This window comes from Pygoscelis adeliae, unplaced genomic scaffold (assembly GCF_000699105.1).
Source record: "Pygoscelis adeliae isolate BGI_AS28 unplaced genomic scaffold, ASM69910v1 Scaffold38, whole genome shotgun sequence".
Classification (NCBI taxonomy): domain Eukaryota; kingdom Metazoa; phylum Chordata; class Aves; order Sphenisciformes; family Spheniscidae; genus Pygoscelis; species Pygoscelis adeliae.
In genome coordinates, this window is record NW_008825614.1 from 18,811,946 (window position 1) to 18,832,686 (window position 20,741).

At 40.7% G+C, this 20,741-nt stretch overlaps 1 protein-coding gene across 1 annotated transcript in view; it reads right to left on the bottom strand.

Annotated features, from left to right (window-relative positions):
- The window catches only part of LARGE (like-glycosyltransferase), a 301,741-nt gene that overhangs the window by 7,575 nt on the left and 273,425 nt on the right, over positions 1 to 20,741 (bottom strand). Inside the window, exons 11-14 of the mRNA XM_009332983.1 lie at positions 17,276 to 17,439; positions 12,517 to 12,795; positions 5,996 to 6,142; positions 676 to 871 (exon numbers count right to left, since the gene is read on the bottom strand). Of these exons, the coding sequence (XP_009331258.1) occupies positions 676 to 871; positions 5,996 to 6,142; positions 12,517 to 12,795; positions 17,276 to 17,439 (786 nt within the window). The remainder of the gene's footprint in view (positions 1 to 675; positions 872 to 5,995; positions 6,143 to 12,516; positions 12,796 to 17,275; positions 17,440 to 20,741) is intronic.

Here is a 20,741-nt window from a genome sequence, read left to right on the forward strand (position 1 = left end):
AGGTTGCCCAGAGAGGTGGTGGATGCCCCATCCCTGGAAACATTGAAGGTCAGGTTGGAGGGGGCTCTGAGCAACCTTATTTAGTTGAAAATGTCCCTGCCCATGGCAGGGGGTTTGGACTAGATGACATTTAGAGGTCCCTTCCAACCCAAACTATTCTACGATTCTATGATTCTAACTTTGGAAATGTAAAGTCCTTGGCTTTGCAGAGATACGCTGTAAATCCAGGGCAGAAATTGAAGATGCTTGACTCGGATTCAATTTAAGATTGCTTTTTGAATTCTAAATTAGCATTTGGGACTCACCAACCTCTGTTTAACTGAAAAAATTCCAGCCAGGTCTATAGATCCCCTAGTAGGTGATGAGACTGGCAACAAGTGCTGCAATGCTCAGGCGCACTGTTGGGCAGGAGGCGGGCACTGCAGGGATTGTGCCACTGCAAGACAACTTTCTCAGCACTGACAAATAAACTAAGTCAGACTCAGTTCTTCTTTTAATGCTTTACAAGGACTAAACTGCATGTTCCCAACTCAGGAAGCACTCATTAAGGAGCTCAGTAAGGCCAGATGAGCACTTTGGTGATGCAAAGCCTGAAGCCTTTCTACAGAACACGGACTTTGTTTAACAACCCTGCTGCCAAGCCCCGGGTGAGATATGCAGGCGTCGTCACCTCACCTGTGCATCCAGTTCCATGATGTGAGCGACTTTATTCCAGCCAAATCCAACAAACCGCCTGTCATACTCCGGGCAGTCCTTCCTCACAACAACGTATGGCTCAAAGTCTGCTTCCCACTCAACGCGGTAGGGGGTGGTGGCTGTTCGCCACTTGGCAAAGTTCGTTGGCGCATGCCCTTTCGTCCAGACGTGATACCTTAAACAGACATAAATGGCACAGACGTGGGGAGGCAATTAGATAGAACACATCTTGGCGAGGCAACAAAATGTTACTTGTTAGATGAAATGCTCAAAAATAAGGACATTAGCTTATCATTCACATCATCATTTTCAGGACATATCGGAGGCAATTTATAGGACTATTTCCAGCACGCTTCCCAAAGCCTCTATGTGCTCAATGCTTAAACACATCTAGTTGGTGAAGGATAGTGTGAAAACACTACCTAATGCTAATGTGAGAAACAATTACCAAGTACACAGACAGTTCATCTGCACTACAAAGTGCTGTGTCTTGTTCCTAGCAACAGGCGGCTGTATCAGTGCTCTAAAATTGTTGTGAAATTCTGTAGCTCAGATAAGGTCCCCAAAATTAGCTATTTCTACACCACAGTGACATTCACGATCTGTTTTATATGCAATTTTATAATTTGTATGAAAGACATCTGCAGCTTTGGACAGATGTTCCGTTTTATTAATTACCGTTATTACTTGGCAGGAGCCAAAGTGTATAATTCAATTAATAAGTAAAATATTACATAAAGGCTTTCTGCTGTACTTTCTACATTGTGGGGAGTACCCATGTGATCCTGAGTAAGGTAATCAATTTGATTTACAGAAAAAGATCCTTTTATACTTTGTTAATCTTGTTTAGGTCACAGCAGGTCTCTTCCAAGCACAGCTTGAATCCACCTCATTAATGCCAGGGTCAATGACTCCCTCGCCCACTTACTCTTCTTACACCTTTCCAAAAATCAATGAGACAGGCTCTTTCTGCAGACTCACAGATTAAATAATGAAACAAAGGCATAGCAGGCCATATGTATTACAACGCTCTGAGATGTGTAACAGAAGGGGCAAAACAAACATCCTGCCAGTTTGTAATGTAAGGTACATTGAATTCACAGGGATGACTCGTGCTAAAGTAAAGGGATTTGAGCATTAAATATTTGCAGAATTAGGACTTGAGGTAATGTTTCAAGCCCAGAAATTCTCGTAACATTGCAAGAAATTGCTAAAAACAGGGACATAAAATCACAGCCTATGAGTTTCCACTTTGAATGTATATTCGTATGGTTTATAACTAGAAAAACAGAGAGGTGTTCAGCTTCGCTGGCTCTCCTTGTTCAGAGGCAGTGCAGGAGGACAGAATTATTTGAATAGCACTGGAGTCCCAAGTAACGTATGGTTCTTTGAAGGCTGCATTTCTAAACTGTAAACAGGTTGCATCACTTTCAGAAATCTGGCTTGGGGACCTGGAAAAACAAAGTCCTTCAGTATTAAAAAAACTGACAGTGAATTACTTCTCTAGAGGTTATTAGAAACCAGTGCCAGATTCACAAAGATGCTTACAATCCTTAATGTCCTTTGGAATCATCTCCAAAAAGCCTATTCCTTTTCTTGGTCTCTTTTGGAAATGAGTTGGTAACCTACCCAGTCACTAATGGGCAGCTATCTATGCTGGAAAAAAGCACAATCACAATGTGGGGTTTAAAATGATGTGGGATTGTGGAGGATGCTGTATCTTCTAACATCCTACCTCCGGCATTTTGAAATTAATTATGATAATAATAATAATGACTACTAAACACTTATGAAGTGATTTGTATCTTCAAAGCCCCATACAAACTTTGGTTAATTGAGGGATTCCTGCAGAGAAGCAGTCAAATGCTGCTGCTGTTCTAGTAACACTCTCCCACTGATTTAAACAGGGGGGGAACGTGACACTAACCATAAAAACATCAATTTCTTTCCACCCTTTTTGGGGAAACCAGTGTAAGCAGTTACAGCAGCTCAGGTATAATCTCTGGGAGTTGAGAGAGCTGAAGAGCAGGAAAAAAAAATGGGGAAGAGACAATGAAGGGAAAACATGGAAGTGAGATCGGAGAGACAAAACAAAGCAGAAAGGAAGTAATAGACCTGATTGTACCAAACAAAATAATAGCACAGATAATCTACTGGCCTCTTCAGAGTGACTGATGTGAGTGGAGGGCAAGAGGAAGACAAAAGGATGGCTAAGGTCAGGACAAAGTGGAAAATGAGTGCAGGACGCTCAAATAAGGTGTGCACACACTAATTATAAAGGAATAATTAGACTGGAATCAAGAATTGTGAGAGTTCAGGATTACATACATATCTGTACATACAATATATATGGGTCTACACATATACACACACACACACAATCTGCTGGAGCTAGGTCTTGGCCAATGGCTGATCATCACATGAAATGTACTGCAAAGTAAGATGTGCAGACATCATTACATGGATGTCCATGTAGAGGAAGCTACTATAAAAGAGTGAGTAATTTCCAACAGCCTTTACTCTCGGTGACGCAGTTGTGAGAAGTGGTTCGCTGTCTATATTGGTCTTCCATCTCACAGGACAAATGAATAAATCTAATTTTCCTGCTCAGGCCCTTCTCACTCAAGATTTAAATACACATTGAATTTTAAGGCCACACTCAATCTTGCTGACTCCCAGGAGAACTTTGTGAAATTGTGAACAACATATTTTTCACTACGCTGGCAATTTTGACAAATCCAAACCAAATAATTTGATCTCCGTAAAATGATGATGAGTTTCTTTCCCACGGTTCATGGAAAACAACTGTACAACCCCTCCCCCGCTTTGGGTCAAATGTTTCATCTTATTTTCATTATCGATTGCTTTTATTTAAAATAAAATTTCAAAACTATAGTAAACTTCGCTAAAGTTAGCAAAATGAAATCATTATTCTTCTCAGAGTGTTCTTCCTCCCTGCCTTGTCCCTCAAAGCTTCCCGTTTCAGTGAGAAAGATGATTTGGTGAAAGAAAAACTTTCCCAGTTCTGTGCTCAGATGCTTAAATATTTTGCTGGATTGTGGATGCAATCAGTTAATCAGTTAATCAGTTGTTGCTGGTAACGTTTTCTCAATACGATGCGTCTTCTACCAGCTGTGGTATTCCTTGTGCCTGAAAGCTGTGTCGGCAGTACATTTGTGGTTCATCAGCTATTACCCAGGCACCGAGCGGACACATCCTCGTGAGGCACAGTCACAGCCAGCACCTGCAAACAAAGCCAGCAAGCTGGCACAGAGCAACCCACTGCCGCGGAGGGTTTCCACTCAGCACACCTTGCCAGCGTCGATGCTCACGTTTTCCCTTTTCTTCTGGTGGTGACTGGGGGATGTAATTGAGAGCCGTTTTGTACTTCTTAGCTGCCCAGAGGTAGAAAAGGTCACCATTTGGAAAAGAGGTGACAAAAGCAATTTCAGCGAGGGAAAGACTGTAATCTACCATGTGGTGTGAGGGACTGGGATGCTGCAGGCACTCTCAGCAATCACTGTCACAGCAGTCCTCCCCAGCTCACTCCCACCCGCTCAGCCTTGAATTGCAGCATTATTAAAGCACCTTGAAGGTAGAGGTGGAAATTCTCAGCCCAGATCACAGCTGCTTTGTGGCTGTTGATAGATTTGAGCAATGAAATGAGCCAAAACAAACTGGGGAAGCATTTGTAAAATGTGTCCTACATTAATATGTATACCAGCTACACACCGCATGTCCTTCAATTCTTATTTAACCTTGCTCTGGCAAAACTCCCACTGATGTTAAAAGAGATTTTTGCCTGAGTGAGACTTGAGAAAGGATCTGCAAATCCGGCTGTGTATGTAACATGCCAACATGTTGTATAGCTTCAAGATGAAGTCTGTAGTGGAAGGCCACTGCTGTGCAAGCTGAAAATTTGATTGTTGGTGGAATGTAACATCTGAAAATCCTGAGGGTGTTACTTTCCACTGGAAGGATTTTTTCTTTCAACTATGGGAGAAACAATTATTTTCTATCATCAAATCTCTTGTTAATTTGTATGTCTTTGACTGTTTAAAGAATGATGTGAAAGGCATTTGCTCCACCAGCATCCTTCAGTAATTTTCCAGAGAGAGGCATGCCTCTCTCAGCCACCTCAAGTTTCTATTTCAAGGCAGTCACTGGTAGAGGTAGTGTCAGAATTATGTTTTCCAGGCTCACACAGGCTGTCTGCTGTGACATGTGCATGCGGCCACATGAGAGAAGGGTGGCTGCTGCAACGAGAGGTGTGTAATAGAGGGAATGGGAGAAGTGTGAGGAAAGCTCTAAAGTAAGGGAAGGATGGGAGAGGTGGTATAGAGCTCCACCGGCCATGGATAATACCTAGCTTTTTCACAGGTTTTATCTCTAGATCTCAAAATACCGTAAAAAGGAGAGGTGAACATTGTTACCTGCATTTCAGAGATGGAGAATAGAGATGTAAGAAAGCAGACTGATTTGCGTACCACCACCCAGCAGGGCAGTAGCGGAGCTCAGAGGAGAACGCAGGTCTCCTAAGCCCCGTCTCTGTGCAATATCGTAAGGCCATATTGTGCTCTTCCCATCACTGCAATGCTTTACAAATGTCTGCTAATCAGACCTTATCACACACACCCAAGAGACAGTTAATCCCTGGTAGTTGCATTTTAAAACTGAAGAGTCTGGCAGATAATAGAAGTTACTTGTTCACAGCCACAAAAGGAGTCTGCTTCAGAGAGGAGCTCCAAATTTAGGTGTTCTTCGCTTCTCAACTTCTAGTCAGAGTACACTTTTACCTGTGCATTGAGAAACTCTAGCTATTTAAGCAGCTGTTTCACACTTTAAAAGAGCACACGACGAGCCTGCATTTGTTTTTCCAGTAAGTCAGTAAGGAAGTGAACCAACGAGCAGAGAGAAATTATTTTTGGTCACATGAGGGACACAGCTATCCGGATAGTATTTGGCAGCCAAAAAGCAAATTACACGCACATGAGTGTAATGGTCGCGCTTGATTTTGTAGCGCAATAAAAAATGATGAAAATAAAACAAATTCAATTTAACAACTGAAGTCCTTCAGTAGAGGATTATAATACTAGATAAAATGCTGAGCTTACAGATGGAATATATCCACATACGATTCTGTTCACTGCCTCTCTGTGAAAAGGGAAAAAAAATTCCAATAGGTTTCTTAATGGAGCTAGCTAGCTGACAGTGAGAGAGAAAAATCAAATAATCACAGAACATCAAAAAAGTCTTTAGAGATAATGACCACAGGTTCAACAAAAGTACTTTCCATTACCTGAATGTGAAGAGGGTTCCCATGTCCAACATAGATAGCAGCTCTGCTTTTGACTTGGGGAAGGAGAGGCGGTAGCGTAGGGTCTCAAAAGCAGGTACAATCAGAGCTTTCTTGGTGTTAGCCAGGTCTAGCTGGATGACGGACTTCCTGGCAAAGAGAAACAACAAATACAAGCAGGAAAATTTTAAACTGAGCAAATCACTTGGCTTTTCAAAGTAAAGAGCAGAGAATGGGCAGTTTGATACTGTAAATGTAAATGGCCCATATTTTTTCCCAGGGGTGTTTCGTGTTTTCCTCTCCTTTCGAATTTGCTGCTCTAAGAGCAAGGAGAACGATCACAGTTCAAAAAGAGCTTGCGTGTTTGACTGATCAATGCTGCCCTGCATGTCCAGGGGTGCACAGAGCTGAACTAGCACTCTGAGCATGGCCAAATGACCACCTCTGCAAGATAAACATAGTTGAATGTTACTACATATGTGGTAAAGGGCTGCCCAGTCAATGGCAGTTCTAAAAAAATGCGATTTATCCAGGACTCAGTGGGACTTTACAAGGTAAGGAGCCGGAAAGATTGGTCGTATTTCAGCCTAGCTATTCTCTGTGCTATGCTGTGCCATCATACTTGCTTTCTACCTCTGCTTTAAAGCTCTGTGTGTCCTGCAAGGTGAGCGTTACCTTAACACCACTATGGACCAGATATTTGCCCTCAAGAACACTGTTGCCATGATGGTCAGTCTTTGTTCAAGGCAAGGCACAGATCTGCTGCAACAGGACATGGTGCAAATCAGCAAAACTGTAAATTAGCAGTATTTTTTTGACTATTGTTAATCATGTGCATGGTAGTGCCCAGAGATCAAACTCATTTGTGCTTGGCTCTATATGTAGGTCAAAGAGGCTGTTTCCTGCAGAGAAGAGCTGTGTACTGGATGTGCTGATATACCTTGCTTTTTGCCTTCTTTTGCTGCAAGTTCTTCAGTGCAGAGACTGTTTTGGTGTGTGAGAGTGTGTGTGTGCACATACTGCATTTTGCACAGTAGGGCCCTTCTCCAGACAGGGGCCTTAAGATGACTGCTGCAGGAGAGCAACAGCTTAGCAACCTTAGGCCTGTCAGAAGTATTCAGTCTATTCTTTCCTAACAAACTAAAACCCAAAGACAAAGAAAAAGAAGTTACTTTTCCATCCCCAAACTGAATCTTACTCTGCTTGTCATTAGAAATAACTCTGTCTCGATTTTCCTTTCATTATCTTCATATTTCATATGAGAAATATGCCTCTCTCTCCCTGTCAAAGTCAGTTCCCCTTAACAGGATTCACTGTCCTGACTTTTATTCCTGCAACAAGCAATCAAGGACAATGTTGACAAGCAGCAAGCTCTCTACAGCCTTATAAGATGAAGGAATTTGGATCACTGTCATAATAACAGGACCAAATAAACCACTTTTCTAGGCCCAGAATACCTAGAAGTCATTTATATTGCCATCAGAGACAAAGAAGAAGAGAAGGGCTATTTAATAAAATCTGAATTTTAGAGAATTCACACCACCCTATAGGCCTGTTCTATAAAAAGAAATCTGTTCTCAGCGCCTTACTACAAAGTTTGCATTGTTTAAAGAACCCCTGCCACATTCCAGTGAACTTTTCACAACTGAAGGATTTTAACAGCATCTTACTGTAACTTTTTTCTACTTTCCTCACTATCTTCTCCCTCACCATCACTAATAGCCAAGACATCTCCACGTAAATAGATGACTCCTTCACAATCATCCTCCACGACCTTCCAGAATTGCTGAGCAGTGCCAGCATCTATTCTTTAGGATGCTCCTAATGTTTCTTCCCCCTCAAACCTTCTCTGCAAGCAGGGTACACTAACAAAGTTTCTCTGACAACTTCACAGGCTTTCTGGACTCTGTGCAATCTATCAGCCTTGAGAGGTACAGCTTTGGGGATTCAGTTTTAGGAAGGAGCAGGTAACGTTTGCAGCGATGCTCACCCTTTGGGCTCTGCCAGGAAACAGCAGCTTCCATTTATGGCTGTTGCTATCTCTTTGTTTGATGGAGAGCTCAAAAGTCCCAGGCAAAAATCAAGATCCTGCTGTGCCTGGCACTTTTCAAAGAGTAGGAGACAATCCTGCCCACCAAAGTTCACAGTCTGAAGCTGAACAAAGCTGAAGTAGGTATAGATACCAATCAAGGGTTAACAGCAGAGACTGTCAGACAGAGCAAGTTGTGTTGAAACTAGTGTTGGATGTGACTCATTTTGTAAGATACAGGATACAAGCACAAAAATGATGTGGATATCAATAATTCTTTTTGCACACTCCCTACTCTTGTCATCTGCAAATTTAATATAGGTGTCAATGGCAGAACTGTTGGAAAGAATAGATGTCACTATCTTCATGAAGAAAACCAAAAGGCAGAGGGAACAAACTGATACAAGAGGCTGAAATCACTTGCACAGCCAAAGGTCAACATGAAAAGTTAGTAAGTGGAGAGAAGCAGAGGTCTGAAAACAAGGTGCTTGTAGTGGATACAGTCAAACACAGAGAACTGGTGGTGGTACTTCAAGAGTGAAATAAAATAGCGGGATAATCTCTGCACAAATATTTTCAAGAGATATGTGAGCATCTGAGGTGCATGTTGGTAAGGTCAAAGTGGAGGGGTTCACCAAAACTGAGCTGGGAGTTGAGACATGCTCCATCAAGAAGTCCAGCAGCACCGACCCCCGAGTAGAATAGCCTGCCTTTGGTCTGGACTGGATGACATAAAGGACTAATGTAAGGGGAAGAAGGAATCAGTGCTGACATCCAGGTGTTGAACCTGAGTGACAAAGGACAACAGAGGCCATGTAAATTGTGAGAAAGGCAGGGAGGATTTGGTGGAGAAAAAAACACCTTCCATTTTCTTCTGATAACTTGGCTGGTGGTCTGCTCCTCAGACAACCAGCTGAAAATATAACCTCTTCCTATTAGAAGCAATACTTTTCCCTTTCTGTGGGGTGACTTTTTTTCCTGTTTTGAGTGGAGGTGCCATTTGCTGGTTGACTGGTTCTGTGATACTTGGAATAGGAAAATTTTCACTGTTGGTGTTGCAAGATATGTGGAATATAATGTAGGGAATACATTTCATTGTTTTGCACACTAGCACTGGGTCAACTGTTTAATTCCTGCACTATACTTATGAGGGCTATTTTTTGGATTCAGTAATATCGATTCAGTATCCATTTTCCTTTTTCTGTCCTTTTTCCCCAAACGCCAAAATAAGGACATATGATTTTATGAAGAGCTTTCTCTTTGCTATGTTGTCCAGGAAACCGTTTCCCAGGCATCTTTGTGTTCAGACCTGATGTATGTCATTCTGACACAGTGAAGGTTGGGTTAAATTTCTAAATCTACTAATCAACCCTATTTTTCACAAAGCATGGAAGAAATGAGTCTTAAATCACAAGAGTCTCCTCACAGGTTGAATGAACTCCAGGATGTGGATATCAATCTTTTAATCTTCATAGTTCCTTCAAAAAATTAACACAGAATTCTCATCCTCGTGGGGGTGAATAATAATATCATTCCCATTTCTGGAGGATAGAGAAGCTCAGACACAGAAAGGTTAGCAACCTAATCCTAAAGCACTGAATTCAGAAAAAAAAAGAGAGTCCATTAATTCAAATTAGCTTCCACCATCAGGACTCGGTAGAGTGGTTGGTTTGAGATCAATGAATATGGCAGTCACAGAGTTTGTGGTAAGAACTGGAGAGTTGTCAGTCCACTGTTAAATTCATTTGAATGTTCTTCCTCTCTGCAAAAGCAATGAATGCATAGCCTACAAAGGCATCCAACAAATAAAAAGCGATAGGCACAACATGAAGTGTCTCTCTTGCTGAGATGCTGAAGAACAACCAGAAATACTTCACAACTCATGTTGCAGGGGACAGGTATAAAACCTGCAGATAGAACTTGGATGCCAGCTCCCAGTTCATGCTAAATGTGTCACTGGAAGCAAAGGGCATATTTTACACAAATGTGTCAGGGAAGAACTTCAATGCTAGCTGTGGCAACTGTAGATAGCCGGTCTAGTTATTTTATGTTAGAAGAACCTTTAGGATGACCCACACACCTTACTTGTACCAACCAGAAAGAGCCTCTACCTCTGGGGCAATGACAAGATGACCTCAGTTACTAATGAGGGAAGGTGACAAAAGACTTCGACTCAGCACAGACGGTGAAAGTGTCTGAGTTTCGTAAACAGGAAATCTTTAAATGATACATTTCTTTCCTTTTGTACTTCACAGAAGAGTAAGGTAGGACAAAAAGGGGGTCTGATGGAGATTAAAAGCATTGAAATGGTCTTACTTGGCAGGTGTGAAAAAGCTCAATTAGCACAAACCTAAGTGCTAGCAACAGATACCTAGAGCTTCAGGTAACCATCAGTTCCATCAGCTTCTCCTTCAAAACTGGCCATAACCTTTCACATACAACACTTTGAAAATATGTTGAAAATGTTTTTCAAAATTCCTTTCTTTCTGAGAATATATTGTCTGTAGAGACACAATATATATAAATCAGCAAACTTGCAGTGAGAGGGACTTGTCTGGCTCATCCTGTACAAAGCGATGCCTGAAACACCACACTATTTCTATTTGCTTATGGTTGTTCTATCTGAGGAAATGAAGATGAAAATGTTTGTACATCTCTCTAACAAACAATCACTGCCATTCAGATAGCACTAATCAGCTACTTACAGAAGTGGTGGGAACAGTCAATGCAGAAAGATACAGGGTATCCGTATTTGAAATAATCTCACTGTACCTCCCTGCTATTTTGCTGATAAAAATCATTATTGAAAAAGCAGCAAAAGCCTCTAGTCCACATGCAAAAAATATCCAATCCCTTTTTAAAGAGCTGGTAGTAGCAGATTAGCAATTTTGATATTCCCAGGCAACAGAGACTCCCAGTCAGAGTTAAGGTGGTATAGGCCTCACAAAAGGCTGGTAGAATAACACAAGGTCTCGGATGCAACAGCTTTCAGTGCAAATCTGTTTTTTTTCTGAAACAGCACCAATGTGTGGCATCACTGTGCATTTAGCCCTGTAATACATTATCACCCTATGAGAATTATTTTTGTGGTTGTAATATCTCAAGTATATTGTGTTACATCATTCTGCCTTCTCTCTTCTCTTCTTCCTTTCAGTGCTGGCTCCCATCAGTGCACTGCAAAGCAGCATGGAGGAACAAGTTGCTTTTTTAGCACTACATGCCAGTATCAACAGCTGCTATCCTTATTGTGTCCAACATCGATCTGAAGAAATGTAACAGCATGCAACACTAACGTCAAAGAACAGAAAAGCTAACAACTGTCCCTACATGTACCTTGAGAGAGCTAATGCATGCAAGGGACAGAATTATTTTGGAATCCTCATAGCACAAGTCAAAAAGAAATACCCCTAAAGTAAGTGGGAAACAAGCTGACACAGTGCGATAAAACTTCCATGATATTATTGAAATCCAGTGTCTTAAAAGCCATAGTGAATTTGGCCCCGTACATGGAAGCAGAAATTGAAAAAGCCAATTAATTCTCCACATGGGGGAGAAGTGAGAAGATGCTTACTGAGTTGTTAAACCTGAAACAAAGGAATTCCTCTATGAGTCTATGATACCGGGAGGTATATTTCCCTTTACACTCCAAAAGCCCGGGCCTACGGACTGAAAGGGGTCAGACAGACCCTCACTGGAACACTTTGATCAACTTTTACCAAATTAGAACAGAGAAGAAAAACAAAACTGGTCAGGACTAAGGAACTGAAATCCTCCTGTCTGGCCACAGGGTGTCCTCCTTGCTCTATGCTTTGGCCTCAGATGACCAGCCTCTGCAGGGGAAAAAGGTCTTTATTAAGAAAAGCTCAGTTAATGGATCAGAAGTCTGTAGTTTGCTCAGCCCAACCTGCTCACATTCATTATGATACAATACACACTGAGCTAACTCATCCCAGTTTCCTTATGCTAATTATTTCGCCTTGACCGGTGCTGGTGTTGCAGTCGTATTTTTGAGCTGGTTTGACTACCACCCTCTTTTCAAGATATGGAACTGGATTAAGAATGTGTCACAGGGACAACAAGTTCAGTAATGCTTTGCATGTTTTTCTGTCATTGACATTAAGAACCAGGGATGTTTAGGGAAATCGTCTGGTTCACATCTCCGCTAATACAGGATGCTCTTGCACATATTTAGTCCAGATCAATTTTCAAATTGATTCTTCTGCTGCTCTGAGGGAATTATTCTGATGGCTAACAGGGCTTACATTTACACCTGAGTTTTTTCTTTCATAACTGTATTGCTTTACTTCCAGTTACAGCCCCTTCCTCTACCCTAAAAATTCTTGTGCCTTACTGGCATTCTCACACCTTAAAACACCTATAAGCTGCCTTTTCAGATCTGCTCAAACTGCATTGTTTTGGGAATATGTGAGAAGGGTGGGGTGTGGTGGGGCTGAAAACACGGGTGACAGTGGGAATCCCTCCACTGTCCATTTACCTGAGGTACTCGTAGAGTCCATACATAGGCAAGAAGTCAATGTCAGACAGAAACATGTATGGTGTGCTGATATGCTTCATGGCCACATTCCTTAGCAGATTCACAGGATAGAACTGGCCCTCCTTGTACACGATATGGTAGCCAACATTGTGGCGGCTCATAAGTACTTCTGAGCCCTGGGCGTAGCGCAGAAATTGCTGGGCTTCTGCATCAGAGAGATAGAGTGCCAGGCTGATTGGACCTTCCCAGTGTTTGCAGATGGCTTCAAGCATCTGGAGCCTGAAAGAGGAAGGGTGAGAATAAGAAAAGGCTGTCTCCCTGTCTGGGACCCTTTGCCTGGGTTCATCTGATCAAATGCAGATATCTACCCCTGAGACAGATTGGGGTTGCTTTATATGCTGTGGAAAGCAATAAATATTTCTACAGCACAATTCATCTAATCTAAATTGATGTCTCCTTCTGGACAGATGGACTGCACCCTAGATAGGCCTACTTCTCTCCACTGAATACAAGGGAGCCTAAGACGGCCCTAGCTCAGATACACACATCCACAACTCAGATACCTAAAGCTAGGTGAAATCAACACTATCCTTTCTGCTTAAAGCATTGATGGTGCAGGAAAACCCACATGGATGATGGGACTTCATCTCATGGGAGCTTTGAGCAGTTGCAGGGATCTGTCCATGTGGATCTACTTACAGGATACAGGTCTTGTACTCTTAAACAGTGTCTAGTGCCCAATTCACACTTCAGGTCAAGCTATTCTCACGCACAAACATACTACAGTGCTCTTCAACAAGCTTGTGGAGGAGAAAGGTGTACAGACCCACAGATCATTTTACCTCCTGTTTAGGAAAACCTTCCCCCAATTTTTGCAAGGCAGTTAGTCAGATCTTAAAAGCTGTTAAAAGTGATAGGTCAAGGGAATACTGACTTACATGAACATTTGCATTGACTAGAAAACTCACTGTTAGGGAAAGGGCAAAAGGATGACGCATCGATAGAAATGGGATTTACTATGTGTAGGGAGTAAGGAGAGAAGGAGGGAGAGACATGGCATTGCTGTGGAATATCAAAAGAACATTTCAGACAAAACCATCATTTGAAGTACTAATTTGTATATGTTTTAGCAGTATCTCAAATTTCATGAAATCATTTTTGAAACAGGTTGTATTGATGTATAGTTTTTAGAACTTCCAGCAGTTACAATACTATTGATGAAAATGACAACAAAAGATCTCATACACAAACATAAATCAAATCCAGCCTGGTCAAAATCTTTTAAGCGCTTTGGGTAATTTATAGAGAATTGCCTAGAGATTAAGATATGACACCCAAAAATACAGCAAGGACTGATTACAAAGCCTCTTGAGTTAATACAAAGGGAAATGAACCTATGCAGCCTAGCCAGATACTCTATTAAAAATTAGGAAGAGTAGACTATGCAACATGATTACCTTATCTCCCTTCCAAATCCACTTTACTAGATTTTTCCTATTAATATTTATACAGAACACAAGAAAAGTTTTCTGCATCATCGTAATCAGAGAAAATAATTTCCCCCTCCTACTATCTCCCTAAGCTTTGCAGCAGAAAGGAATGATATACTCATACCAGCAAACACACATTCTGATTTAACATTAATAGCTTTTTCCTGCATTTCTGAATGATCGTGGTGACATCCAAGATGATATAATCCTTTTTTTCTTAGGTATATTACCTTTACTAGTTTACACCTGGTACATTATTTTCTTTTTATCTATTATTGAAACAAAGGTTATTATCAGCCTGAAACATACAGCCAAATTAGAAACACAAATCGATAAAAATGATCTAAAAAGTATGTGAAGGCTTTAGGCTTTTGATTGTACAAACAATAAATAGAGAAAAATACTTCTTTTTTTTTGTCTTTTCCCAACACATCAGAAACCTATTAATCAGGAGACTCCAGTTCACCAGCACTCAGATTTAGGGCAGCCTTTTAAAAATGGAATACTTGCCTCGCAAGAAATGCAGCAAAATGCCTTTCAAGGACTCCAAGCAGTGAACAAATGGCATACATAACTTATTTAAATGGCACACCTGATAATGCCTGCAAAGCTTTTCACGATAGTTAAGTGGGAACTGAGTTTTGCTGGTATAAATTTCCAGCTGGACAGCTTACTGCCCTTTAGAATACTCCATTTTGCTGCATCGTTCTCATTGACAGGCTCCACTTCCACGAGTTTGATACAGGGACTGCTGGGTGATGCTCCATAATCTACTGTCTGTAGGTTGTTACAATAGTCTCCTTTGACCATAAAACTTAGAATTACGAGTTTCTAAGCACAACGTGACCAAGGTATTTTGGTTTTGTTAGTGGTCTTGAGGAATGTGTTCTCTTAAGGACTCTAGAGAAAATAAATATACTCCTGTAGTGCATAATAATGAGGTCATAATTTAGTTGGTAAATTTTTGTAGAAGTCTCTTTCAGACAAGATAATTCTGCTGGAATTCAATAGTTTTGTGAGATTATTTGTTTTCACTTTTCTTCTTAAGAATACTCAAGCAATTTACAACTCATTCTCACCCAGACTTCAATCAGTGTAATGCTTATCCTGTCTTTCCTTGTCCACATCCTGATCTCACAGTTTTGTAACTCCCACTCTGATTTCTGAACCCCAGGTACATACCATGCCTTTAAAAAGGCTGCCTAACCAAAACACATGCATGAAAACCACAGTGATGCAACCAAGCCGTTATCCAAGAAAATGTCACACCAGAATAAAAGGTGACAATTAACTGATAACGAACAACACTGGATGAAGTCTGTCTCAGAGCTTCTATCTAAAGACATTAATTAATAGACAGCTCCTAAACTGCATACCTCTCTTCCATTCCCCAAGCCTATAGCACAAGCAAACATAAGCCTGTCACAATAGGCATGTCAGTCCCAACTCCAACAGGACTATAATTGGAGACACTGGGAGTTGCTTTTTTGCCTCTCCTCATCCCGAATGATTATTTGAAAGAATGATGCAGGACTGTAGCGTATAGCACATTGTTAATGTACATGTCCTCTTACATCTGAGACCCTATTCTTAAATGTCTACAGCTATGCTGGAGGAGTTTAATAAAACTGGTTTAAAGAAGATAAAAAAAAAGGCAGTAACTGAAAGATGTGGAAGAAAACAAAGCAGCTAAACAGTTCTTTGGTATGATATTATTTATTGATTTTAGCTGAAAGAGAGTATTTCCAACTCAAATCAATAATTTATAGCAACACACCAACGAAGTAGGGAAGGCTTTTCCTGCGCAGTATCAGGAGGGCTGTTCTTCCCGAATAAAAATGTGTGGTTCTATCTATCAATAAAAATGTGTGCCCCAGTGCGGATCCAGAAAGGGAAACAGATGCTCAGACTTTGCATCAGTGCCAATGAATCAGCACTGAGCCCCAGCTCATTGTTTTGAATTAAATTCTGGGGGGAAAATACACCATGTGCACACATCAGCTTTAATAATTTACTGTGGTACTCGCTCAGGGTCTGGCTTAATTTATTTCTTTAGTTTTTTACTCAAAGGTTTGTGAACACTTAAGAAATGTTTCCTCAATTAAAAATCAATAGAACAAACACTGATGTGCATAGCAAATCATAACACAATGTGCAGGATGCAGTGCTGAGGCACTGGCGAAACAGAATAGCCCTCATTTGTTCGTGTTTATTTTTAAATCAGGCTGTAAACGTTTTGTTGATCTGAATTCTTCTGACTCTCCTGGAATACTGCTGACCTTCCACTGGTGTAGCAGTGGTGGTATTCACGAGTCATGTTGTATGCTGTATGTGCTCTGCTAAATGACATATCAGTTTCTGGCTAATATTCAAGCAGTTCTGACCTGTTTTGTAACCAACTCTGATAGCAGTAACTGCAAAGTTTGGACTAGATTTGAACTGTGAAGCAGGAGAAAAAAGGAGACTGACAATGCAAAATTTCACAAAGCTGGCTGATCTGGACTGCACTTTCAGAGCTTCTGAAAAATGTCAGCTAATTGCAATGGTGGGAATCAGAAAGGTTCAGGTGGAGCTTGTCATGAAATGTATTTCTTTTCCCAAATGAAATACCAGTTAAATTCCACTTTACATCAGAAGCGAAAGTTGAAAAGAGTTAAACTAGAAACGTTATTCTGAAAATCAACATTGGTATAAAAATGCAATGACTCCTCTCAAAAGGAGATTTTTCATTTCACACTAGCACATTAAAAAAAAAAAGCTTTATTTTCAACTTCCCAATTTGAAACAAAAATATTTAGTTTTGGATTTTCACTGTAAGAAAAATTACTAATTGAAATTTTCTGCAAGGAAGATGCCAATGAAAGCAAAACTAACATTGTCTAATGAGGAAATACTGTGTGTAAAAACTTGGTCAGCTACATCTGCTTGCCTAAGTCTGTTACAAACATCTCCTGTTTTTTCTAAGTTGCCGCAAAACTCCATAAACTAATAATGCCTGACAATCCTGGCAAGTAACAACCCCTGCAGTTCCAGTATGCAGCCTCTCATGAACTCTACCCACACTCGTGTGTGCACAGCAGAGCTGAAGTCTGGATGCGTGTGTGATATCTACATGTGCTACTCCTAATTCAAGAAAGGTCTTACAGTATGACATGCAAGTGTCTACAAAAGAGAGTTTTTTCTCTCCCCAAAGCATTCCATAGTTGGATTTCTCTGTAAGAAAATATTCATTGTCTCATGCTTCCCAATGAACAAGAGATTTTCCCTACCTGTCCATTGAAAGCTGAGCCACCAGTGTTACATCGGTGTTGTCTGAAGCAGGCTCATATTCATAATGTAGAAAATACAAATGAGTGCGATGGACGGTGAAACGTTCTCGACGAAATTCATAGCATAAGTCATCCTCGTCCAGCTCAGACAGCTGTTTCTGGAGCTGTAAGGAAAAAGTGGAAACAAAGATAAGTTCTTTGTAATTATTTTAGCAAATCAGAGAGAATGACAAGGTTGGGAACTTGCAGCATGATGCAACGGGGAGTGGAACATACAGAGTAGCAGGGCTTTCCCAAGCCTTGCTCCTGCAAGTCACTGGACAAGAGATTAGAAGAAAGCACTTGTAAGTAAATTGATAAGGCAGACAGACCATTGTGTTATAGTCTATATACTGTATATATTATCTGTATTACGTACTTTCAACATCCAGACTAGCAATGAAACAGTGAACAATCACAAATTTAATAATTGCCAAGTTTCAGAGTTAATGCTCCAACGTGATGCATAATGTCATTCCTTATTAGAAGCAGTGTTTCAAACTACTCGTAGACATACAGCTCCAGTAGAGAAGACTCAGCAGCAGATTAAGCTTGTATGCTGGACTGAGCAATTCCCCTTCTGCTGCCTCTGTTGGAGATAGTAACTGCTGCTAGCAGCATGGACAGACAGCTGGAAAAGTAACATCTTTGATCATTATTCCATCTCTTGAAAATTATGTATCTGCACCAGTTCAATTTTGCAATGAAAATAGTCTTTCAACTGCAGAGGTGCCAGAATTAAGCCTACACTTTTAACAGGATTTATGCTTCTGGATACCTAGTTTGAGAAAGCCAAAGGATGGCAGATTGGCAGAGAACAGGTATTTTTTTGGCTCCCTCGGAAACCAAGCCCCTTCGAAGTCAAAATGGGCATCTCAAAGCAATCCAATCCCGAGTCACCTAGACATGTAGCTTTAAGAGAATAAAAGCTTAGCTCTGGGGAAAGAAGGAAGAGAAAAACTGACCAAATGTCTATGCAGCCGACCAATTCCACCCCTGAACTATATTATTTTAAAGCCAAATATCTGGCTAGATTATTTAAAATGCACTCACTTAAAAGGAAAAAACAGTCACACCTGCTGTAAAATGTACTACAAAATGTAATGAAGATGAAAATTATATATGGTCTTAACATGTCAAATAGAGTTCTGTTGGTGTTGCTCTAAAAGGTTATTAATAAAGGTATGATTTCTATACTGTATTTCTTAAACGCATCCTATAAGAAGAATATGATTGCATATTTATCAGTAAATAAGAAAAATACTCATTTTATAGGAATTTTACAAGCTTTGATAAAAACCACAGTGCACTTCAAAACTGTTTTGTTCAACATGTTATTGAATTATAGACGTTCATCTATATTTAAAAATCTCTTCCTTTTGTCCTGTTCAGAATGATTTAAACTAATAGTTTCACCATCTTCAAGAAAAAAAATGGAAAAGGTAGGTGTTTCTTGTTCTAATACTGTGTTAAGAAGAAGAGCTGTTTTTCTTGGAACTATAAGCATATTTGTTGCCATCAACAATAATGCTTACAGCTGAATGTTTTCCTGTGAAGGCTGATGGAATAATTCCTGGTATTTTCCTGTACATCACTCTATAATCTTCTTTTTGAATAATGGAAATACCTCCTTTGATTTCAATGAGTTTTGGATCAGGCTCTCATTCTTCTGTGCTGTTGTTCTGTACAGATCTTAAAAAATCCCTAGAGAGAGACTGCTTTTAGAAAGATGAGAGTCCGAATCTTGATAAATCTTTACTCAGGCAAAACTTCTATTGAAATCAAGATCTCTTTTGGTGGAATAGAAACCAGGAGTTCTTTTACATATTCTTGGAGTTTCATTCATTCCACTTTACAAATCATCATTTAGCTGAGCCCGTACTTTATTTTCCAAATCACATTCACACAGTATTTAAATTAAACCCAATATTTACAACAATGACTAAAAAGAATATTGTACCTTTCCATTTCTTCCTTGAAAAGAGACATTAGTATGCCCTTAACAGAATTATCAAGATGATTGATGGTATAAATGGTTAAAACAATAGCAAAGCACATTTCAGGAGTATCTTACTATCCTGCTGTATGTACAAATGACCAGGCTAGAAGTTTATAATTGCACAGCAGCTATTAACCAGGCAGTCTCTGAATGATTATCAGACTACGTTTAGGTTGCAAGCTAAATACTTTATGGGAATATAATACTTTTTGGCTTGCAAGCTAAATAAATACTTAATAATGAGCTACAGAAAAACATTTGGGGCTAAATTATGGCTTTACGTACTAGAGAGCCCTAGGTGGGGGAAAAGGAGGAGACAGCTTCTTAGAGGCCCCAGTATTTTGATGGTGAAACTCACCAAGTCACAAAGTTGGTGATGGAGGTGAAGGAGAGCAGGAAACAGCAGAGGCTCCCTTCTGCTACGGGGAAAGGGAAACCTTGCTCTTTCCACTGCATTTCTTAGGGTCAGGATTTTGTCTCTGTCCTGTCAGACTTTTTCTGAGCCTGCAGCTATCCTGATAGTCCACGAGGTTCTCCCTGGCACTTCCCATGACTCATGCTCAGTACTGTACATAGTGTTGGGACCCAAGAGAAGAGAGGAGACGGCTGTGTCCATGCCCCTTGGAGAGAGCAATCCCCAGAAGGTCCACGGGCGTGGTGTGCTCCGACTGTCCCCCAGCCTCTGCCCCCAGCACCCTCCACTGGAGTGCAGGCAGGCTGCCAGAGGGGAGCCCAAGCACAGGCTGTCTGAGAGCCCTGGCTAATATGTGGGCATCAACTGCTAGGCAGCCTTAGGAACCATACTCTGCAGGCTGTGCAAACACAGCTTACTTCAGGTGTGCTCCTTCAGGTAGGACAAGCAGCACAGGACAGGCTGTGATTTGGCCTGCAGTATTGTCACTGCGTATGTGGCAAGCAGTCTGCATTAAGGATGGGCCTATCCTGCAATGGCAAGGCAGCAGGCACTGGAAAGCAATAGCATGTGATTATCTGTATGAAAACTTCTACTGGAAGAAACGCTGGACACACTAGGCACTCTGGATTTGCTGGATTTGGTCCAGCAAAACCCGTAAACTCACAAGCTATCTCACTGAAGCTGGTGGTATGACATGCACAAAGTATCAGGACCAACGTGCTGGGTGCTGCACAGTTTTATGCAGTTTAAGAGCCCTTTTCCCCATCTCACCTTCTTTGTTCCCCCCAATTCATATATACATTCAGATACCATGCCCCAGTATCACATACACATATAAAGGCTGCTTCCTCTTTACTAGAGGAAGAGACACATACAATCTATAAATACATATTGCACACTGTCACGTGTCACTTTAACACACATTTAAAATGAAGAATGTTAAAGATGCACATTCAAAGACAGGGGATTGTTTAAGACAGTCACATATATATCCTTAAATTTATCTCTTTCTG